Source organism: Chiloscyllium plagiosum, unplaced genomic scaffold (genome assembly GCF_037043375.1).
Source record: "Chiloscyllium plagiosum isolate Xiang-an unplaced genomic scaffold, Cpla_swu_hap1 HiC_scaffold_53X, whole genome shotgun sequence".
In the NCBI taxonomy this organism is placed as follows: Eukaryota; Metazoa; Chordata; class Chondrichthyes; order Orectolobiformes; family Hemiscylliidae; genus Chiloscyllium; species Chiloscyllium plagiosum.
Genome location: NW_028270191.1, coordinates 23,595,695 through 23,619,614, shown reverse-complemented (window position 1 = coordinate 23,619,614; position 23,920 = coordinate 23,595,695). Strand labels below are relative to the sequence as shown.

At 40.1% G+C, this 23,920-nt stretch overlaps 1 protein-coding gene across 8 annotated transcripts in view; it reads left to right on the top strand.

The window, feature by feature from the left end:
* LOC122543258 (sodium channel protein type 8 subunit alpha-like) overlaps nt 1–23,920 on the top strand; it is a 418,530-nt gene that overhangs the window by 69,125 nt on the left and 325,485 nt on the right. For all 8 annotated transcript variants that reach the window (XM_087985565.1, XM_087985570.1, XM_087985567.1 and 5 more), the window contains exons 4-6: nt 4,589–4,708; nt 18,015–18,103; nt 22,254–22,382. In XM_087985565.1, the coding sequence (XP_087841691.1) occupies nt 4,589–4,708; nt 18,015–18,103; nt 22,254–22,382 (338 nt within the window). The remainder of the gene's footprint in view (nt 1–4,588; nt 4,709–18,014; nt 18,104–22,253; nt 22,383–23,920) is intronic.

Below are 23,920 nucleotides of genomic sequence, written 5' to 3'. Positions count from 1 at the left end.
GGTAGGTGAGGTTGAGAAAAGTCAATCTTGACATTTCTGTAGCTCTGTAATATGATGGGATACAGATGTTTCTGTCAGCCTCAAAGGAAAATGTAATAAACATATCTGATTCCAAAGTTCTCACTGTACAATCTGAATCCGACATATTAAATGGTGAGATCACACTCATTAAATAAGTGAGAATGACCATTACTTCGCCCCTGATTCATTTTGTCTGTTTGCCAGCCTCTGTCACATTTTATCTCTCTCTCGTCACCTATATCAGAGGTGCAGTCATGTGCTGGGCACAGTCATAGGTGTTGCCAACCCACCAGTAGCTGGTATACGTTGCCAATGTTGAGAGATGGTAGGCGTTTTAGGTGGGCAAAGGGGATCATCACAGCCAAGCCAACATTCATGTACATGTACTTTTCCAGCTGCAATCAATGCTCAGCGTTCAGGGAGAGGATCGCTATCTAGTGGCGCTAAGGCTAGTCATTACAGTTCTACCGCCAGAAACTAATTCGAGCAAGGCCAGGAAATCAAACCTGGAATCTTTTTGGTTTGTATGGCTCATGGTAACAATGAACAGTGTAATTACCAAGTGAATCATTGGGAGAAGGATTTAACAAATTCAAATCTAATCCTACCTTCCCAATTGAAAACACTGCACGCTGAACTTTTTGCCTTTGCAGTCAGGTTAAAGTGACCTTGGAAAATATTAAGTCACTCAGTTTGATTCATTTGGTAGCACTATACCTCTGACAGAAGGATTGTGGATTCAGGACCCTCTTCAGGCCTTGAGCACATAATCAAAGGTGAAATTTTAGTGCTGGGCTTTCAGACAAGCTGACTGTTGGAAGAAGTGCTGAACCATGATCCCACTTTGCCTGTGTTATACGTGGCACCATTTGAAAACAATGGGCAGTCTGTCCGTAAACCTTCTCCGATGCTACCAAAAGCAAATTTATTGGTCGTTGCACTTTTAATGATATTGCTCTGCGCAAAATAGCTGTTGCATTTGCCTTTATGACACATTTCCAAGTTACTGAGATGCGATACAAATTTAAGTCATTTTCTTGCTCTGAAATTTGATATCTTTTGATGCTCTGCAATCATTGTATATAAGGAAACCTGGCCAAAAGATTTTTCAAAATCCCCCTTTTGGAAAATTTATTGTATTAAATACAAATTAAACTCTCTGATGCATTCAATGCATTCATAGTGCGGCGCTATGTTGTGCATGTTCATGCAAAAGCCAACCTTGCCTTCTCCTTTCTGTCCCAAAAATCTGAGTTTATACTAATGCAGTAACATAAGTGAAACTTCATTTACAGCGATCTGTTTTTATTTGGAGAAGTCAACCTGAATGGTCTTTAAGGTAGCAGTAAGGTTGTGGGAAGATAAAACAAAAGAGAAAACAGAGCCTGAATTTATTTGAAAAGAAGTTGTTCAGTAATATTTAGCTTGAGTTTTGAAAGGATTTAAATAGTAGGAGGAAGCGAAGGCTGGGGGCAGAGTGGAGTTCTACAATGTTGAGAGGTTGCTGAGGAATAAGTACAAGTAGAGCAGATAATTTGAATGTGGATTTAAGGAATGGGGATGACAGTGCAAGGTAGTGGTGCATTTGTATTTCAGAAAATAATTTTATAATCAGAATAGTGGCTTTTATAGGGACATTATTAAAGAAATAAAAGGACGCTATATGAGAGAAAAGGACTGTCTATCAAGTAACACGCCTTTTCAATGTCAAAGGATGTTGTTAATTTATGCTTTAAATACAGTATGGGGTACAGTTTCAAAAATTCAATCTTCCCTTTTCTCTAGCCGTTGTGGAGCTAACTGCCAGTCACCTGTGCCAACTCTTCAAGCGGTGTTGCTGCCCAGGGGTAACCTTTTTATTATAGTAGCCAGTGTTTCAGACATTACAAAGGGTAATTTGACATGCCATGTTGTACATTGCTTATAATTGATCAGTAATATGTAAACGTTCAGCTTGACGCTCTCCTAATACTGTATGAGGAAATTGTTGATGCATTCAGACTGCTGTGCAAAATGGCTGCAAATGGCACTTGGGATTGATGTTTATAAAGCCAGTATATTTTTTCCCTTCCCAACATCTGGGATGTTGACCAATATCTAATGCAACCGCTGCTCTGTCGGCACTTTGTATTTGTCACTGGCAGAATACTTCAACCATAAACAATATGGTGCCACGTCAACACTAAAATGTTAGAAGGGCAGAGGGCTTTTGGCTTGAGATTAAGGTTAGCTTTATCACGAATGAAATTTCAGTGAAAACCTTCATAACTAGGACACCACAAAGTATGGGGCACAAAGAGATTTGGTGTCTGTATGTTACTTTATGAGGTGCACCACTCACAAATTGAACTATTTGGCTGAAAGTGAATGGGTGACATTCCTGTAATCATGTTAGAAATTATTCTTAATAGTACCATACAGTTGATTGGTTAATGATGGTGATTGCAAGCAGTGTTGCTTTTAGAACTTTGTACTGTAGATTAGCCACCTTTTGCTCAATTTGAAGCTGGTGCGAGGTGACTTTTCTTTGTTTAAAATAATGCGCATAAGTGAATCAGCTGTGATAATATGCAAATGTGGAATGACCTGCTGCGTATGCGCCAATGCAAAAATGAATCGCAATTGCATTTGTCGCCAATTTTCAGAGTGCGGCATTGGGAAACTGGCTTGGGACTGTTGAGTTTGATATTTCACAAAATTATTGAATGACTAGCTCCCCTTAAAAATGGACTGTCTAGTTCAAAGCCTGACAAATGGTCATACAGATGTACAGTGGTGGATTTCAAGGTAACCAAAGCAATGCATATAAAGACGTAAGTAATTATATTGAACCAATTTAATTGCCCATGGTATTATTTTGATGAAATACTGTACCAAATTGATAAAGGTTGCTGAAAAAACTACATCACAATATAGCTTCAGTTTGAATAAATTCAAAATCTTTCTGCTGACTTTTGTAAATAATTTTATGACTTTGGAATTATCCTTAATAACATGAAAATGTGCACAAGATAATGAGTTGTTTCAAATTGCAAATATTGATTGATTCCATCAGCTATATTTTTCAAATAGCCAGGAATTGATGGCTGCATGTTTTCAGTCATGTTAATGCTTGAGCATCTCAACATCCTTCAAATGAAATTAATTATTGAATCATGTTCTATGTGGTGGGAAGCCCAGTTTCTCCTAGGTGTATACCCACGGCATGAGAGCACCCATGATTTTGCTGTAATTGACACAGTGCAGCTGCTGATGATAGTTTGTCCTGTTCTGGGAAACTCCGATGCAAGCTGCTGCAGTAACGGGTACTTTTCTTGAGTTTTCTGCAAGATAAAGATAGCATTGGTCTGTGTTTGGATGTGCATACCTAGTCACTAAATGACTGATTCTGGCACTGAATGCCTCAATTGAGGTGTTCCATTCCCACCTCAAACATGATTTGCAGTGTTGAGCACAAAAGCATGAACACTGCCACTCAAACAAAAATTGAAGTTTATGTACCAAAAAAGCTGTGGAGCATTGCCTGTCACTTCCTAGTAGAAATTAGTCCTGCTAAATCCCATAAAGATCACTTGAAGTAAACTGGGACTAATTGGTCCCTGTTAATGTGGAAATGTTCATTTACGCCCTTGATAAGGTTTCACAAGAATGTAATTTACAAGAATTCAGCAGACCTTTATCAACCTTTGATATCACAGTTGTATTGAAGCCTTTACACAGGAGGTGCTCAACAATGGGAACAGATTGGCAGGGAGGATTGTTCAAGCTAAGATATCAGACTTGTTTTAATTTTTAAAAACTTACCTGAGATAATGTAATAGGGAGACATTAGGATTAGAATTCTGAAAGGACACTCTCAAAAGGCAAGAATGATCTTTTGTATCCATAGCTATTTTCAAAATTCCATGGGATACAATTCTGCTAATGTTACAGTTTTCATCTTTTGGATATTGTCTTGTAATCTTGCTTATACATAAAGTTGCTGACCATGAAACGTCTCACAGTTAAGATGATGATGGTGAAATGAGTTTTAAATCTAGAATTAAACATAGAGTTGTGGTATGAAAGGGTTTTTTTTCATTTGAATTGATTCTGTATGTAAAGGGCACCTGCACAACCTGTTTGCATTGCTGGCACTTCTGAATTATGTTTGTGTCCCTCTGCTTGTACGATAAGTTCTTTACTTAGCATTTCAACAGCGAGAGTCTGTGATTCACCTAACCTTTTCTCTGTATTGAACTAATGTCCATCTTTATTCATGTCCAAGATCCCAGCTACTGTGCATTAAGCCTTGTGAATTTAGAAATAACTTGTTTCCGATTCTCATTGCAAGTTTGACATTGTCCCTTGTCATATTCAGCAAAATGCTTCCTACTTCTCTTTGAAAATGTTTGTTGATGCAACGCGTTGGAATTATCACAGAACTAGTCATTAGAAATGTTTTCTTCAGCTTTCTGCAAGCTGTCCATTGAAGTAACGTTTACTGACTTATCTACTGCATGAAAATGTGTTGAACATTATATGTTTTCAATCTGTGTAACAATTTTTCCTCTTTTTCTCCTCACAGACCTTTATAGTACTAAACAGAGGAAAAGCTATCTTCCGATTTAGTGCCACACCTGCCATGTACATTTTAGGCCCTTTGAATCCACTGAGGAGATACGCTATTAAAATTTTGATACATTCATATCCTTTTTAGTGTATTATATGGTGCTTTTCTTTTATGTTAGTGGATGATAATCTGGCAGTCTTGAACATACAATGTTGTGTTTTCCATCATCATACCTTTATATCAGCAAATTAAATGCAAAGTGCATGCAATTTGTTGCCAAACCAAATTTGTGATAACGATGCAGTAACTATTGGTCCATCTAATCTATTCTATTCAAGTAAGGTGACTTGCAGAATCCAAGCCAGCCCCTGCCACTGCACCCCACCCCTGCCCAACGTCTGCTCTGCAGTACATATCAAACAATTTTCCAAGACATAGTGATACGATGTTTTAGCATGTAATGTGTTTTAGCAGTATCTGAAATATTAATACTGTGACCAATTTCAGCAAATCTAATTGTATCTCATGCAAGTTGACAGAAGGTAGAGAGAACTTCACCGGCACAGGAATTGATGGCTGCATGTTTTCAATCATGTTAATGCTTGAGCATCTTAACATCCTTCAGATGGAATTAATTATTGAACCATGTTCTATGTGATGGGAAACCCAGTTTCTCCTAGGTGTATACCCACAGGTTTTATATTTCATGAGAGGTTGACATAGCTTGAGTGATTTAACTAAGAGTGGCCTATGAACAAGATCACTTGGTTTTTTATAATGTATTCTTTTTATACTGCATGATCAAAGTTAAATTAATGGAGGTGAATGAAATATTTAATGGTGTGTGGTATTGCTTTATGGTTTGGATCCAGTAAAGCTCAGGGCAGAGTGAGAGCTAATCAGTGTGTCACATGGTTTGGATTTAGAATGGTTATAGTTTGAACATTCTCTTGAAAACAAATACTCAGAAGAAAAACAGCTTCAGGAATTGAGACAGAGCATTGGGATATAGTTACTCTGGGCATTCTGTGAAGTGGTGTTGTAAATATATTCAAAGAGAGCTTTATGGCTCCCCATTATGGCACCTGCATTAAATATGAAATATGTTATGTATGATCCAAGTAGTAATGAACAATATTCTTAACATTTCTTCATAACATAGACAATAATGACTGTGTCAGTCTGGAATGCTGAAACATTCCCAGATCAAATACTGTAAGCAATTGTATGCAGTATCTTTCCCACCTTTCAATGCACATCTTCCTCATCTTTCTTTTTCATTCAAGCTTTCCATATTCCAGTTGTTACTCTTTGCTTTGCTCTTGTGCCTTCAAATTGAACTGTTCAAATATTTGAATATCCAACCAGGACCAAACCACCTCCAATATAAATATTCAAATGAGGCTAAGTTTGATGACCAGGTTCTGCAGGCTCAAAACGCCTTGTGTGGACATCACTGCTCTACTCAATAAGTTCTGCTGGAGAAGAATGTGGCAATCCTAATCACTCTTTTCATCCCCTATTGAAACAAACTCAGTTCTGAAAGTTCTGATGGCTGTTTTGTAAAATGTTTCACTCTCCTGTCTATCACTTCATGATGTGGCATGACAAGTGCAGGGACAAAAACATTCCCTTTCAATTTGACAACAGCAGGGTGAGTGGGCAGGTGACATTGCAACTTGCTTATCACATGCTGTGCGGCACACCCACTTTCTTCAATTTAGGGACGGATACACATATAAGCCGAATGTGTGATCAAATCGATTTTTAAAAAAACCCTGCCCTTCCAAAAGTAACAACCATGCCATAAGTTGGGAGATAAATCACACGGGGATATTTTGTTCAATCAGAGAAAGCTGAGGAGAGATTTAATTGGGGTTTGGGTAGAGTGGAGAGGAACAACCCATTTTTCTAAGCAAAGAGGTCAATAATCAGAGGCATAGATTTAAAGTAACTGGAGCGGGGGCAGTTGAGGTGAATTCTTTTCACCTGGACCGTGGTAGGGATCATTCACTGAAAGGGTGATAGAAGCAGGAATCCTCATTAAATTTAAAAAGTGTTGAGAGCATCTTCTGCATTCTTGTATAACAGTCGAAAAGTGTGGCGCTGGAAAAGCACAGCAGGTTAGGCAGCATTTGAAGAGCAGGAGAATCGACGTTTTGGGCATAAGCCCTTCCTCAGGAATGTGCCTGAGGCATTGACTCTTCTGCTTCTGGGATGCTGCCTGACCTGCTGTGCTTTTCCGGTGCCACACTTTTCAACTCTGACCTCCAGCATCTGCAGTCCTCACTTTCTCCCATTCTCATATAGCATTTTGCTTAAAGTTAAGCTAACGGAAGAAGTACAGATGGTAACCTTGTACCCTTAAATGCAAATCGAAATGCATTTATTAGAAACAAAGATACCATTCTGTTACCCATAATAAACAGATGCAATCTATCTTCTTAGTTGGTGCCTAGCAGTTTTTCTTTTATTCAAATAGAATCATGTTGGTACAGAAATAAATGGTATTTTATGTTTGGAGAAGGTAAAAATTAATGCATTATATTTTAATTTGCAAACATCAGTCAGCTAGATATCTTCAAACAAACTGCATTGCACATTAGCTTTTTCACGAGTCAGTCACATTAACAATAGTCCGAAAGTGGGACCCAACATTGTGTATGTATTGCCGGAGTCAATTTTGAATTTCAGTAAACATGTAATGCATTCTCCACATGTTGGTAGTTAATATTATTTGCCAAAATGAATGGTATGTATTTGCTAAATATTTTCAGTTTTAACTTTTGATTTCCTGGAACTATTTTTCTGGCTAAAATTTGTTTTGAGAATGTTCAATATATGAACCTTCTAAATTAATAGGCTTTAGGACAATAGACAGTACAGGATCTAAAGGCGTTCAAGCCATCTCGACAGTCTCAAGGTTTGGAATAAACCATGCATTTCTTTATCTTTCACATCAACTTTAATTGCAGCCTGTAACACAGTCTCTTCTTGAATTTGCTAATGTTATTTCCTTTACCGTCCCAGAAAGGCAGCGGAGAAAAATAGTATTTGATACTGCATCCAATTTTCCGACTCCACTGGCTTGTTAGATTTGTCCAATAGCTTGCTCTTTCCATTTGAAATGAGACAAGACCTGAGCCAAGACATAATTCCACTAATAGGAATCTTGATTCTATGTTGGTACACGTTTTCAGCAATGGCTTTGTCTTACGCTTGCACAATTATAGGCTCGTTGACTTGAAAATGTTGCATTCTATTGTACATGATTCATGGTTGTTACATTCAGTGGGACAGGGCATACACAGATACAGTTTACATTTGTCTTGGTCTTGATACTTGGACAGAATACAAATCCTTTGCCGTAGCAAGTATTCTGGCAATGAAGTAATCTATTCTTTGAACTCCTGGTGCTTGATGTATCTGAGTGACAGCCTTAATATTTGGAACCAGTGAACTGTCTGTTACTTGATCCCCATCAAGACTGTGCAGGTATTAGTCAAATGGTTTTGTTCTTCTGTTATTCAGATAACACATTAATTTGTGTTTTCTGAGAGAGCAGTGGCAACTGTTTATCTTGAAATTTGGCAAGTAGTTGACTCATTTGAGTACCACATAATTGTATAGCCTAAGTTGGGCCCTTTTCCTAATTGGCCACTTTTACAACTGTGTGTGGTAAAATAGATTGAACAACCTGCCATGCTCACCATCCCCTGTGATAGGCTATGAAATTCTTTCTAATTGTCTTCAGCATTAGTGGTGCTGAGGTAAATAGATGATAATAAAAGTTAACTTTTCATTCTAACAGTAAGAGGATTGGGTTTCTGCACAAACCAATTGAGGCCAAGTCAATTGTTTACTGTCAAGGAGGTCATGGGATTGTATTTTTCACCCAGTGAGCTACACTAAGCTTTGCTCGACTGTTTCCCCAGTGTATGTTTTGTTTCTAAAGACCAGGCTAAGATCTAATATTCTTGTGTTCACTCACCTTAGCAAAAATGCAGATGTGAGCAAATGGGATGTTGAAAGAGAAGCAAATAAGGGGCATTTTACTGGTCTTTTTCCAGGATAATCTGATCATAATGCATATTTGAAATCAGGATGGATTGGAGCCACATCTGTGCAGGAATGCTCCTGAATTTTCATCCTTTAATATTAGTAGACTGAAATGAGGAGGGCCTCTTTGCACAGAAAGGTTCTGACCTGCCCCACTTTCTGATACTTACATCCTGGTGATCCAGGAAAATCTCCTCTGTTTATTATTGGTCCTCTGAGCATTCCTGTTTCTCAAAGGACTTCGAGATAAAAAGGTCAGTTTAACCCTTCTAATCAGAGCCTTGTTAGAGTACAGAAGTAGGCTATTGATCTATTGATCCTCTATTCTTGATGAAGAACTTTTGGCCGAAACGTCGATTTTTCCTGCTCCTCGGATGCTGCCTGACCTGCTGTGCTTTTCCAGCACCACTCTAATCTGGACTATTGATCCATTGGATCCATGCTGGCCCTCCTAAGTAGTGATTTACATACTGACCTCTCTCTCCACATCCCTGCACATTCCACCTCTTCACTTATTTTTATTTGGATGTGCATGCCATCATTTAATGACAAACTTCAGTTGTACTGGCCAGTCAGACCTGAGCAGATGTGGTGAGTTGCATGTAGCGGCTGATTCGAAAATACCACATTAACAGTGAGGCAAGTGAATAGGTTAGAAGGGCTTTGTGCTGAAGTGTAATGACAATTTACTGTAATGAAAGAGGAGCTGATAGTGGTTCTTTAGCAGAGGAAGTAAAGAACAATTATCCCCAAGCAGTAGTATACCGCAGCAAAGTCTGTTGCTTGGGCCTTGTGAAGGAATCAAATGTGAGTTGGCTCGAAGTCCCCAGCTGCGTTTGTACTTGAGTGAGGCCGCAGAGGCCTGCAGGGATAGTCCTCCAAGAGGACTATGATGCCTTCAATGTTTGTGTCAAGGGACCTTTGTGATTCTAGCAGTGAATATCTCCAGGAGAGTTTTCTTTTCCCTATGTACTGCTTCGCACTATGCACTCAGCTACCTAAACTTCTTCAAGATGCAACTGGAGAGTAATAGAAACACAAAATGTCCCAAAGACCAACTCTTCTAATCTGTAATTAACCATGATTCCTTCCTATTAATTGTTTGTCCCAACTGCATTCAGTCCATTTGAAAAGTTTTCTGAAGTTTCTAAAAGATGTGCTAAGATGCTTCAGAATTGCTTGTTTTATTTCCTTCTTTCTGCACAATCACAATCACAAAACCACCACGTGCCTATCCCTCTTGTGTGCTTTGTGTGTTTTGTTTGGATTTTCCATGACTGTTCTACTTTCTTCTAAATTAAGTAATGACTGATTTGTAAGATATATTGTAAAAGTGAAATCATTTAAAATGTTCACTGTCGCAGGATGTGTGCTTTAAATATGTTTTGCTTCCACTTGTGCATTGTAAACGCCTTTGTGTTACTCTAGCTGCATCCAACAGTTAAATCCTCCCTTGTTGAAAGAAATACCACTGGTGAATGGCTACATGCCAATTCGTGAGCTGCAAAGGATGCAAGATTGCAACCAAACTTGAATGACTAGCCATGAAAGACCAACAAGTCCTTGATGTAGTTGCTATGGGTTATGCTTTCAGAGGTGACACCTATTGCACTTTGTGCAGACCTGTACCGTGGCACACTGGCGTAATGCCAGCTTGGCTCACTGACCAAGTTATGGTCATTTAAGTTCCAGAGTCAACTTGTTGTTTAACACTTTTCTTCAGGTGAATTGAGAGTTTTGGCATACAGTAACCAGAACAGCAATACCAATCTGCGTAAAGATGCCCCGATTTGTTCGTATTGCTGGCTCAACTGATGTATCCACTGCAGATATCTCAAATATTGCTATGTCTTTTGTAGCAAGTGCTGTGCTCCATGAGAATCCCTGGTCATTCCATTCTACTTAAACAACCTTTCATGTGCAATGAGGCAAGTGGCTCATGCGCATAAGGCTGGTGCCATACCAATATCCCCTTTGAGTTGAGCCCTAGGAGACTTGTTTCCTCCTGAGTCAGGGTGGGGATAGGGAGGGGGAATTGCAGTGTAACACATTGGGTCTGTGCCCCATGCTAGATGCCTTCTCATAGAAACATAGAAAATAGGAGCAGGGGTGGGCCATTTTGTCCTCGAGCCTGCTGTACCATTAAATATGATCATGGCTGACATCAAACTCAGTAACCTGTTCCAGCTTTCTCCCCCATACCCTTTGATCCATTTAGCCCAAAGAACTATATCAAACTCCTCGAAAACATTCAATGTTCTGACTTCAGTCTCTTTCCTTGGCAGATAATTCCATACGTCCCCCGCTCTCTGGGTGAAGACATTCCTCCTCATCTCAGTCCTAAATGGCCTATCCCATATCCATAAACTGTGATCTCTGGTTCTGGACTCCCCAGTCATTGGGAACGCCCTCCTGCATTGATTCTGTCTAGTCCTGTTAGAATTTTATAGATTCCTATGAGGTCCCACTCATTCTTCTAAACTCCAGTGAAACTGAGTCTAATCGATCCAGTCTCTCTAAATCCGTCAGTCCTGCCATCCCAGGAATCAGTCTGGGAAACCTTTGCTGCACTCCCGCCATTGCCAGAATATCTTTTCTCTGATAAAAAGACCAAAATTACACATAATATTTCAGGTGTAGTCTCACCAAAGCCCTGTACAATTCCAGCAAGACCTTCCTACTCCTATACTCGAATCTTCTCACTATGAAGGCCAACATACCATTTGCTTTCTTCACCATCTGCCGTACCTGCAATGTTTACTTTCAGTGACTGGTGTATAAGGACACCCAGGTCTCATTGTACTTCCTGATCTATCACCACTCAGACAATAATCTGCTTTCCTGTTTTGCTGTTCTCTCATTGACCATTATTGTTCACCCTTCCCCAGACTATGGTTTCTCATGGTTTTTGATATCTACCTCTCCCATAGTATGTACATATGTTCTGGTACCCATCCTGAATGGGCTGTCCAAGGTGAATAGGCAAGTACATGGTGGAGCCAATTGTCCAGTAAATACCTTTGTTCTTTCAAGTGACTAAATGGTACCTGATGAATAGATGTGCACACCTATGCATTTATCTGCTACATTGTTATTTTCTGACTGACCAAAGCAATCAAGATGCTTTGGTGTTTCAAGGAACATACAGTTCAAGTAAAAAGCCGCGGGCTTGATTTACCTGTCGGAGTTGGAAACCTGACCTCCAAATACCTCTTGGGTATCACATTGTACTGCAGCTGCATGGCCCTTTTTAGAATACAGATGTCACATTTGAGTCAAATATGTGCTTTGGTGTCTTATTCATGGCTCTGAGTATCTAGGAGTTGGGAACTGCCTACACGGCATGGGTGACAATTGGCAGCCTTGCCTTGCTGAAGAAAGCAGAGCAGCACTTAAGAGTGCCAGCAAGCTCCCTGGACACAAATGAAAAGTAAAGCACATGTTCAGGTGCAATGCCCACCAGCTCCTGACATGTTTTCAAAACAGTGTAGAAGCTTTAATTTCTGCCTGATTTGAAGTTGACATTTGTGCAGTATTGTTTGAGTTTGGTGATTTGCATTATGTAAATTCCCTTCTTATTCTCCTGTCCCATTAGCAAACTCCTCAAAGAGCTTAATGGGCTGTTAGTGGGCGGCACGGTGGCACAGTGGTTAGCACTGCTGCTTCACAGCGTCAGAGACCCGGGTTCAATACCCGCCTCAGGCGACTGACTGACTGTGTGGAGTTTGCACGTTCTCCCCGTGTCTGCGTGGGTTTCCTCCGGGTGCTCCGGTTTCCTCCCACAGTCCAAAGATGTGCAGGTCAGGTGAATTGGCCATGCTAAATTGCCCATAGTGTTAGGTAAGGGGTAAATGTAGGGGTATGGGTGGTTTGCGCTTCGGCGGGTCGGTGTGGACTTGTTGGGCCGAAGGGCCTGTTTCCACACTGTAAGTAATCTAATCTAATTGACTGTAAATGAGTTTCCCATCTCCCACAATGTTGAGAATTGCATTGCATTCTGGAGGCATTGGAATCCAGCGCCAGATTTTCCATTTGTGCCTGTACCCCTTCTCAACCCCTTTGGCAAATGGAAGTTCAGTCCCATAGAAATGATTGGGATTCATCAGTCATTATTTGTGGTCATGTCACCTTCAGTGGGCACATAATGTGTAAATCTATAATGTGACAGGAGTTCCTTAATAGCTTGGTCACCACCATTTGCTGTGATGTGCTAGTTTGTTATGTGCAGTATCCCTTAAATGTCCAAATTAAGGGGATAACACCTATCGAAGGCATCATTAATGTATGCACGCACCTCCAAACTGCTAGCCCCATTTTAACTGATTAAAGAAAACTTTTGTTTGCAGATTTCCATCTTGTGGAGCCCGAAGGAGCAAGAGTGCTCCTCCACCTCCACAAGAGTCTCGATAACACTCCTTCCATTGCTCCCTCACAGACTTGAACAATTAAGGCACACAGTCCGACATTGAAGCCTTTATTTGTGGTCAAGAGCTTTTGGATGCACAAATAGCCCCAGCAGTCTGCTCCAAAGTTCAGGTCTAGTGCCCTGCATGTAATACCTTTATTAATATTTCTGTGATTGAATCCAATTTTTATCTATGTGTATCTTCTTTTTGTCCTGTCCATCTATGCTCCTATTATGCAATCATATTTGTTGCTCACATTTCGACTCACAAATCACATGCAGTTTCCTAAATTGCTGTCTGATTCTGTGATTGGTGGAGGAAGCAGTGATCTTATCTGATTAATTCCCATTTTTGCCTCGTGAGATTGTGCTCCCAGCTGAAACTGCTCTTCTTTGCCACTGCACCACAGGTTAGAGTTAATGTCCCCATCCCTGAACAAGAAGACCCAGGTTGAAGTCCCACCTGTTCCAGAGATGTGTCATTGATTGATTGACAGGTTGATTAGAAAATAAGTTTAAAAAAAACTGTGTTCCTGAGCCCAAGTTAGGGCTCATTGCTAAGAGTTCAGTTGTTCAGTGCAGTGAGTGCACACTGCTCCATTGAAGTGCAAAACTATTTGGTTAAGCAAACACAAGGACCACAGGAGAAATGCAGCAGGTCAGGTAGCATCTGTGGAGAGAGAAACAGAGTTAATGTTTTGAGTCCAGTCATTTTGCAGAAAAGTCATGACTCTCTCTCCCCACAGATACTGCTAGATCTGCTAAATTTCTCCAGCTTCCAGATTTCCAGCATCTACAGATTTTACCTTTATTGTTTGGTAGAGCACTTTGAAGGAACATGGCATCCTTACGTTTTTCAATATTTTTTATTGCCAAGAAAGTCTTACAAATGCATGTTTGAATGTTGGATCTTTGAGGTTTTGTTAGCATTTTGTCAATAACTGATGTTTTAAAACAAAATCCACTTTCCTTTCATTTTTACATGCATTGAACCCGAGTATCATGACTGCTCAATATGTTGAACTAATCTGGTCCAGCATAATGCCCAATTAGCAGCAGTTATCATGTTTGTTTGGTATAGAGCTATTTTTGCAACTGCTTTATTGAGCTGGCATTTTATTAATCCTCTCCACACTACTCAGTAGTTGCAGTCTCCCAGTCTCCTATAATTTCTCTTCCAGTAGCCCTGATACTGCAGCATGCTTTTAACTGTTTGTCACAGATTGCACCATTATCTTCATAGAGGGGCAATTGAGAACAGGGTGCCCCAGATCAAAGCTATTTGTCAATCTAGTCACCATGACCATTCTGCAAATTTGCGCAAACACTGCAGCCTGCTTTACCCATTTTTATTTTACACCTATTTTCTTTTATTCTGATGACTGAGCTGATTTTGCATCTTCAATGCTGTGTGCCCAAAATGGTGAACAGAGGATCAACTGAGATAAGAGAGGGTTGGCTCAATTTGAGACATTGGATTATTGTCAGCTGCCACCGGGTCTTTTTCATTTTACTCATGATCTGGTATGCCTTCTGAGTTGGCACATGTCCCCCTGCCAGTTCGAGACAAAATGAATTCCTGTTTGCTATTAGACCGTTGACACTGTATTTTACCGTATTGAGCAGCCTATCTAATAGCTAGCAAGGCTTCCCAACAGAGAGAGAAAGAGAACGTGCCATAGTTACGAATACAGATCTCCTGAATGAGGCACTGTTGGAGCTGGAACTCACACAAACTGCCCTGAATTGAAGCAGGCAACTCAGACATACTAGAGCTCCCAAAATGTCTGCAACAATTTCAGATCAAATTCGATATTCAATTGAATTCATGGCAGGTCAGTCTAAGGTCTGTGGCATGTTTCAAAACGGAATAACAGGGATTTATAGATTTTGTTTCTGCAAAAATGCATGTTCAGATTGAAGGAGATGAACTCCATGCTCAATGCGAAAAGCAATGCAGGACCTGATTCCAAGAGGTTGCAGCAGGAAAGGGGAACTGAGAGCAAAGCAATCAACCAAGTTGCGTGCAACCAACCTACTAAGGCTAGCTCGCATCAAGTCGCCAAGGTGGCTCGCAAACCACTGCTTGCATCCAATCAGCCAAGCTCACAGTCCGCAGCTCACAACCAGTCAGCAAGTAAGCAAGCAAATGGATTACCTGCTGCTAGAGGACTAGCTATTGGCAGCCGCTTAAAGCTATTCCACTTCCAATAGCCATTAACAAAATGGAAGACTTGGGCACAGCAACAGAGAAGGGGCTAATTACTATCATGCAAATAATGGAGTTACCTTTTACATTATCTCACAGATTGCATCATACTCCGTTGTTACAAATGTATCTTGTAACACTGGCACTAGGTACTGGATGGATTTAATTATCTCGATGCTTCTAAAATAATCAAAATTAAATAGAAAAATATGATTTCCGTTTCCAGTTTTGTGAACTGACAGCTATGCTTCCTTCTATCACTGCAGCTGAGTTCTGTGTGCGACAACTCTGCATCGACAGAAAGACTGAGCACGTGCTACTGCCTGAAATGTTAGAAGCAAAAAGACAAGCCACAAATGCTGGAAATACACATTGGGTCCATCGGCATCTGAAAGAAAGGTTAACCTTTTGGGTGTAACTCTTCGCCAGAGCAGGTTTTTTTTGTTTAGTGAATTTTGCACTCTTTAAAAGGTGTGGGAGTGATGTTGGGAGTGGGGAGGGTGGTTTTTGGGGAGCTGTTATTGCTGGCCAGTAGGACATTTTCTATTTTGGGAGCCTCATGTCAGTGTCAAGCTCTCCCTAGCCAGGTATAGTACAGGGTCAACCTAAAGCCAAGCTTTCTATGCTCTGCTTCAGCAGCATATCTCAGCTCTGAATTCAGAAAAGCACCTCCGATTTGCAGTGGAGTGACATTTTCTATCTCTCGTTGCTAACCATCAAGTCACCTCTTGGGTAAGACAGATGATTAATAGTGTTGTGCTGTGGACTTGCTCACATAAGGAACTAGACTGTGACTACCCAAACACATTTCAAAGTTTAGAGCAGAATTTAGGTTGAATCACTTGTTCTGAAGAAATGAATCCAAATCCCCATTGTAAGGAAACTTGAGCATTTCTTCAAACATTTGCATCAAGAAGTTGCTTATCATAGAATCACAGCTGTCTGCAGCACAGAGAAAAGGCCCTGCAGCCCATCAAGCCTGCGCCAGTTGAAAACAAGCACGTGTAGCACAGCTCGTTGCAAAGTAAAGCTTATTCTACTCTGCACTGACAATATACATCAGCTTCATGCTGAACCCCTGGTGAGCGCAAGGTGTGACACATTTCCGTTGAATATGCCAAGCCATTCTTTCATGAGGCTGCCAATTTAGTGCAGGATTAGGAACAATTTAGCCCTTTCCACAAGATAGTGGCTGGAGTTGGTCCCAAACTCACTTCATGTAGGATCCTTGCAGCCAGCGACATGGGAGACTTTCACGTCATCAGGATGGGTTCTGGAGAAAGCACTTGCTTGCTTATGAGTGGTTAACCTACTAGCTTAGATTGTAGACTCTTGATACAAAACCATCTAGTGTATATATGCTGAGCAATGATCTGCATCTACATATCAACCACTGAAAGCTGGGTAACAGGAACTGAGGCAGTAATGGCACTTATAAAACAAAATTGTCATTTAGGATATAGCTGGACGTCTTGGTTTCAATAACACATGTAACTAAAGAGGTGACACAGTGTGGATTTGCACCTAGTGCTGATGAAGGGTTACATTAGATTGGATTTTCTTTTTCATTCAGAAGCTGATCGGCCTGCTATGAACTTCCAGCATTTTATGTTTTAATCTGTGCCTGGGTGTTCCTTTCATCATATGGTCAAACAGGCAGGAGTTGATTTGAATGGATAACAGGATTCGAGTTTCATCGAGAGCTATTATAAACCAGATAGTCACCTCTGTATTAGTCATCCGAATTCACATTCTTTGCCACTTGCAGTCCAGTCACATGTTCTGTTCTCTTCTATTAAGTTGCCATTACTCCTTTCACCAGCCCACACTGTTGCTGTGAAAGTTGTGATTACAGCACTCTGCTAACGATTGTCATTGCACTTTGCATTTTTATGTTGCCTCATCCATTTTGCAAAGTGATCTTATTTATTTCTGTCTGCTGTCCATTTCTAGCATGTCATACACATGGTGCATTCCTTGAGATTCACAGATAATGAAGGCAGAAATGGTGTGAGCAGTGGAGATCCTATAAGAAGGCTTGGAGGCCTTGAGTTTTCACCTGATGGCAAAAGGCAGGCTAGAGCAGTGTTTGGAATGGGGGGTCAGGTTTTCATTCTGGCAAATTCTTTGCAATTGAAAGGTGGCCTAAATAATTCCCTCACATCATTGGTCTGTTCTTAAATGTATAGGTTTCGCTTTTTGGGTACCATTTTTGGAGTTTTTCAAATTGCTCACTTAGAAACAGAACTCTAGTCCAGAAATTAGCCAATTACCCCATTGAAGTCAACATCAAACAATAATCTCCATCTTCTTTGGCAGTAGCTATGAAGCCACGATAATGCAAGCTTATCCCAGTTTGGCCAACCCATCAATCGCATTGAGTCCCGCTGACCCGAAGCTGCAAGTATTTTTATTCTGCTCATTAAATTATCTGCAGGTGTCCCGACACTAAGGACATAAGTTAAAAATTTTAATTTTCAATTCAGTTTCTGACGAGGTAATCCCAGCCTTAATCAGAAATATCAGGGGATGGCCTTCTGGACATCTTAAAGGATCTCTGTCATGTAAGTGAAGGCTACATTTCATACCATCTAGGTGGCAGTGTGGAGAGTATTAGGTAGCCCTATTCACGGCAATACAGAACTTAGGTAGAAACTGGAGAAAGTATGATACCATGGAAATGAAAACTCAGTGTGTTATGAAAAAATATTGTGCTAAAAATTGTGAAGCACTAAGAATAATTATGATTTCCTTAACTCCAATCTACAGTGTTCAGCATGATTATTATGGCCACTATTTTGACCAACTGTGTATTCATGACTTTTAGTAAACCCCCAGACTGGTCTAAGCAGGTGGAGTAAGTATTTCTTTTTATTCCTCTTTAGAGTGTTTACTTTTGATTAATTTAACTTATCAAATGTGTTGTGCATGACCAATATGTTGACATTGTGTTGAGATGATCCCGGGGAAAGCAACGGAACCTTCCGGTTTATTCCACGGGTGAGGAAATGTTGAAAGAAACAAAATTTGGCCAAGTGTGAAATAAGCTATGCCTCACTTGTGGAATAAAATGGACGCTCCACCACTTCTGCCTGGTGTTTCCAATTTATACAACAGATGTGAGAATAATATGTCCTTTTTTCAGAAAAATGTTTCTAATGGGGCCAGTTAGAAATACAATGCCTCAGTTTAATCAATGCTACCTGTATCATGGCAAACTGGGCTCACCTTGTTCTGGACATGATTTCTCTCCATCTTGAAAGTCTTAATTGGGGATTGAATCACTTCAAAATCAAATGCTGTTGCTTCCGTGACTGATTCAGAAAATGGGAGTGTATGGTGGACTTCAGGCAGAAATGATCACAATTCTCATTGCCCCCAAACTACTTTTGTCCCATCAGCTTAATTCATGGATCCATTTAAGCAACAGATCGACTGCAAATTAAATTGTGCAGGAGGGACAAGTATTTTAACTGGCATATGATAAATACTGCATCACACTGGAGTTCAAGTGGACTCTTGTTCACATTCCTTGTTGTAGAAAAATAATGCCTGCTTCCCTCAGTTTGAGTTCTGCAGTCTGACCATGCTGTTAACTACCATATGCATATAGTTTCTACTTAACAGTGACCTGGCATGGAGAACCAATATGACTAAAGTTTTACAAACCATTAAAAATACCTGGTAAAGAGTGAATTGAATAACTTAAAATAAGCCCTAAAATCCCATTCATCCTGAAAATGTGGACATTTGCTCTCATGTATTAGAGCAAATTATCACTGAGAATAGAATTCAAAGAACTAGACTGAAGCATGATTTATGAACTGGGTTTTCTAAGTTACTGTGTGTAACCGTTTCTTGACAGTGACATACTGGCAACGTGGAGTTGCAGTAACTTGTACAATGCAAAATTTCATGAATTAATTAGATAGAAATTTGAGATTTCTCAAGACCCGGACAGCTTTGTTGGCCATTATAGTAACAAGGGATTAATCTTTGAGGGCATGGACTATTGATTTTGAGGGAACCATTCTCATAGACAACAAATGAAACACATTATCATTGTGGGCGGCACGGTGGCACAGTGGTTAGCACTGCTGCCTCGCAGCGCCAGAGACCCGGGTTCAATTCCCGACTCAGGCGACTGACTGTGTGGAGTTTGCACGTTCTCCCCGTGTCTGCGTGGGTTTCCTCCGGGGGCTCCGGTTTCCTCCCACAGTCCAAAAGATGTGCAAGTCAGGTGAATTGGCCATGCTAAATTGCCCGTAGTGTTAGGTAAAGGGGTAAATGTAGGGGTATGGGTGGGTTACGCTTCGGCGGGTCGGTGTGGACTTGTTGGGCCGAAGGGCCTGTTTCCACACTGTAAGTAATCTAATCTAATCTAATCTAATCAATATTGTGTGACAAACCATGCTAATTACCATGCTTCTTTTCCTCCTAATGCTCAGGTTGTTTAAAACTCTTTGAGAAATATTTGGTATTTATCTTCAAAATACAGTGACCACTTCTCTGATGACTTGTTAGCAGAAAGTACCACCTGATGTGAACTGAACCATGCAGATAAGTTCAGTATCAGATTAGAAAATAGGAGCAGGAGTAGGCCATTCAGCCCGTCGACACTCTTCCACCATTCTATATGATGGCTGATCATCCAACTCAGCATCCTATTCCCACTTTCTTCGCATATTTTTGATCCCTTTAGCTCTAAGAATGATATCTAACACCTTGAAAACATTCAATATTTAGCTTCCACTGCTTTCTGTGACAGAGAATTCCACAGGCTCCCCACTCTTTGGGTAAAGAAATTTCCTTTCATCTCAGTCCTAAATAGCATACCCCGTATCCTTAGAATGTGATCCCTGGTTCTGGACTCCCCAGTCACTGGGAACATCATTCCTGCATTAGCCTTGTCTAATCCCGTTAGAATTTTACAGGTTCCTATGAGATGCCCCCTCATTCTTCTAAACTCCAGTGAATATAGAGCTGATCGATCCAGTCTCCCTTCATACATTAGTCCTGCCATCCCAGGATTCAGTCTCGTAAATCTTCACTGCACTCCCTCCATCACCAGAGCATCCTTCCTCAAGTAAGGAGGCCAAAACTGTACAAGATACTCCAGGTGTGGTCTCACCCTATATAATTGAGGCAAGACATCCCTCCTCCTGTACTCCAATCCTCTCACTATGAAGGCCAACATACTATTTGCCTTCTTCATTGCCTGCTGCACCTTCATGCTTACTTTTAGTGCACCGCTCTTTCTCCCAATCAGATAATAATCTGCCTTTCAGTTTTTGCAAGCAAAATGGATACCTCACATTCATCGACATAATACTACATCTGGCATGCATTTGCCCACTTACTTAATTTGTTCAAATCACACTGAAGCATCTCTGCATCCTCCTTCGTTCTCTCTCCCACACAGCTTTGTGTCATCTCCAAATCTGGAGATATTACGTTTAGTTCCTACATCTAAATCATTAATGTAATTGTGAATAGTCGGGGTCCTAGCACTGATCCCTAAAGTATCCCACTAATCACTGACTGCCACTCAAAAAATGACCTGTTTGCTGTCAAAAAAATTCCAACAACATGATTTCCCTTTTGTAAATTAATGCTGACTCTGTCCGTTTCTGTCACTGTTTTCCAGGTGCACTGCTAATAAATCTCTTATGAAGGACTCTAGCATTTTCCCTTCTACCCTCAAGATCAATCCCTGCCTTGCACTGAGTTAGTTGAGCTTATCCAGACTGATATCCAGCACAATGGATGCCTTGACTTGTTAGGGCTTAAAAGATTGACCAACCTTCCCAGTCCAGAACACTGTTTGGTGATCTCTGCTGAAATATTTGTGCCTTTGTATGAATATGGTCACTTGTAATGCCACCTTATGGAAAAATAGTTTGAAGATGCATCTCATTGTGTTGTCCATGAAGGATAGCCATTTGCATTGGAGAGTGGTGAGAAAATACCCAGAACTGGTAGAGAGCAAGTAGAGTCAAAAAGTATGATGCTGGATGAAGAGATTATGCTCGAAACATCAATTCTCCTGCTCCTCGGATGCTGCCTGACCGGCTGTGCTTTTCCAGCACCACACGTTTTGACTCTGATCTCCAGCATCTGCAGTTCTCACTTTCTCTTAGAGAGCAAGTAGAGATGGATATCGAAATACTGTGTCTTAAACATTATAGGTTGCTGCAGTTCCTGCTAGAGCAGGATGGGGAGTGATTACTGTCAGCAGAGATCATGATGTCCAGCGACAGCATCAAGACTTTGACTTTGTTATAATTATCTATTCATTTGGAAATGGAATTAACTTTGACATTGTAGTCAGCGGACCTCTTCCTGCCCTTGGTCTGAGCTGTGGCTTGATTAAAATCTGCTGAAGGGCTCCAGATGTGAAGGACAGTGCTTTAGAAGATGCCCATTGCATATATTCATGCTTCATTTTATGTATTTTTCATTTTATTTTCAAATTGACTTCAAAATATTTCTTTAATAGAACCCAACCTAAAACAGTAAAAATCTGATTGATGACTTTTGTTGATGATATTTTCAGTATTTCTATTCGTAAAGAAATGTATGTTATGAAAGGCCATGTGGTCAGCCTCAAAGCTTAAATAAAAATACACATTTGGCAAGCCAGGCAGTTAACTATCTCCCTTCATGTAACTTATGCATTCTCCATGGCAATGTCTCTACCAATCAGACACCACTTGCCAACCAATCACACTCTTCTCTCGTTCAGTATCAATGTTGTTTTCCTTCTCCATTGGTATTTCTTGCAAATTGCCCTGATGAGTGCAAGAGTGCTTTAACAAAGCAAGTCTTTTTACAGCAATATTGAAAAACATTGTTCATTAATTGTTCTTTTGGTTAAAAAGAAAAGTGCTATCCACTTTTCTTTTCAATTTGCTGTTACTATCTGCAGCTGCTACTGCACTGGCCAGTCTGATCCATGATTTCACCTCCCTTTGTAATTAAACATGGTTTTGTTTCTTCATTCACAGGTACACATTTACTGGCATTTATACATTTGAGTCTCTTGTAAAAATGATTGCAAGAGGATTCTGCATAGATAGCTTTACATTTCTACGTGATCCATGGAACTGGTTGGATTTCAGTGTAATAATGATGGCGTAAGTAATTTTTCATCTCCTAGATTATACAATTTGTGATTCGGAGCATATTTATAATTTAATAACTATTACACATAACTAAAATTTGATGTTTGAACCTGCTGTCATTTTCATTTAACATTTGATGAAGATAATTTATTCAAATTTGTAATATATTGATTGCTTTCATAACATTACCAAACCTCCAACTGTTTAAGTCAACGTAAGTTGCAATGAAAAAATTTATTGTACCTCCAATTTAAGGATTGCAGCTGATGATGAGTTCACCGATACAAAGTTTGCCGAAATAGCAGTTCAAATGCCTACAAGGTTTCAGAGCAGATTTGTACTAGCACTGACGCTAGCTCTGTGTTATTTGGATCTAATTTTACCCAGCAGGATTTATATTACATTGAATGGGACTTGGAAGCCTAGAGGAGGTCATGAAGATCTAAAGGTTACAATATTTAATACACATAATGAAAGATGTTTAGCAACCTGCACCTGTGGTGATATTGAAATTAATACGGGTACTTGTCAATCCATGACCATTATGATCTTGCAGATCTCAACAAGAAACATGTAATATTATTTATTGGTATTTATCTGTTGATGTTCTGGTTCCATTTTTGTTGCATTCATCTGGCTCATCAAATTGATGCACCTGTATCACTGATTATTCAGATTGCTAAATACCTTTTAAAACAGAAAATGAATTGTTGACACGCCTCGTTCAAGCATCTGACATTGCATAGATAATTGTCTAAGCAGTGCTTAAAGGAAAAGAATGAACACAATTATTAACCCTTTGAGTGCTGATCTGGAATATTGCACCATGCAGCATCTTTAACATGTCCTTTCTCCACAAGGACACTGTCTCACAAAGAAAAGCTTGTTTAGAACATAGCCAGTATTTATCAGGGAGCAGGGAGCAGAATAATTGAGATTGTAACATCGTGTTTGAGGGAATGTCAGGTTGCTGCACCATCTTGCATTGCACAGGCCTTGCTTAGTTCAAGAACTATCCAGTTTCTGACTCCTGACTGATCTGTCAGTCTCTCGATAGCTGCTGTCAGAAAGGGCACTGTGCTGACAAACAGACAAATGTGTCACTGGAGAATCTTATCAGTGTGTGTGAACCCACAGTTAGCATATCACCATCTGACAGATATAGCAACTTGCAAATACAGATGAGGTGCAAAAGCAGCAGACTGAATGGAAAAAAGTTTGGCTGGATGTAGGTGGGTTGGTTTGATGTGCAAACATCAGCACTGCTTTTGGGAGTCACTCAATATTATTGGTCCAGAATATTTTGGAGCTTCTTTCAACTCCTTTCTGTGCTGAAAGAGAATATTAAAATAACATTGAAAAGGAACATATTCAACATAAAATGTGTCTTGATGTAGCATCTAACAGCAGACTGACGTATTATGTGACAGCAGAAAATTAGTGTGGAAGGAATAATTTGACATTGTAGCCCAGTTAATTGGTTAGGAGAGGTGGTTGGAGGACAGTTGAATGTAATGGGGCAGAGCCAAGTTTTTCTTCTGGAGCTTAGA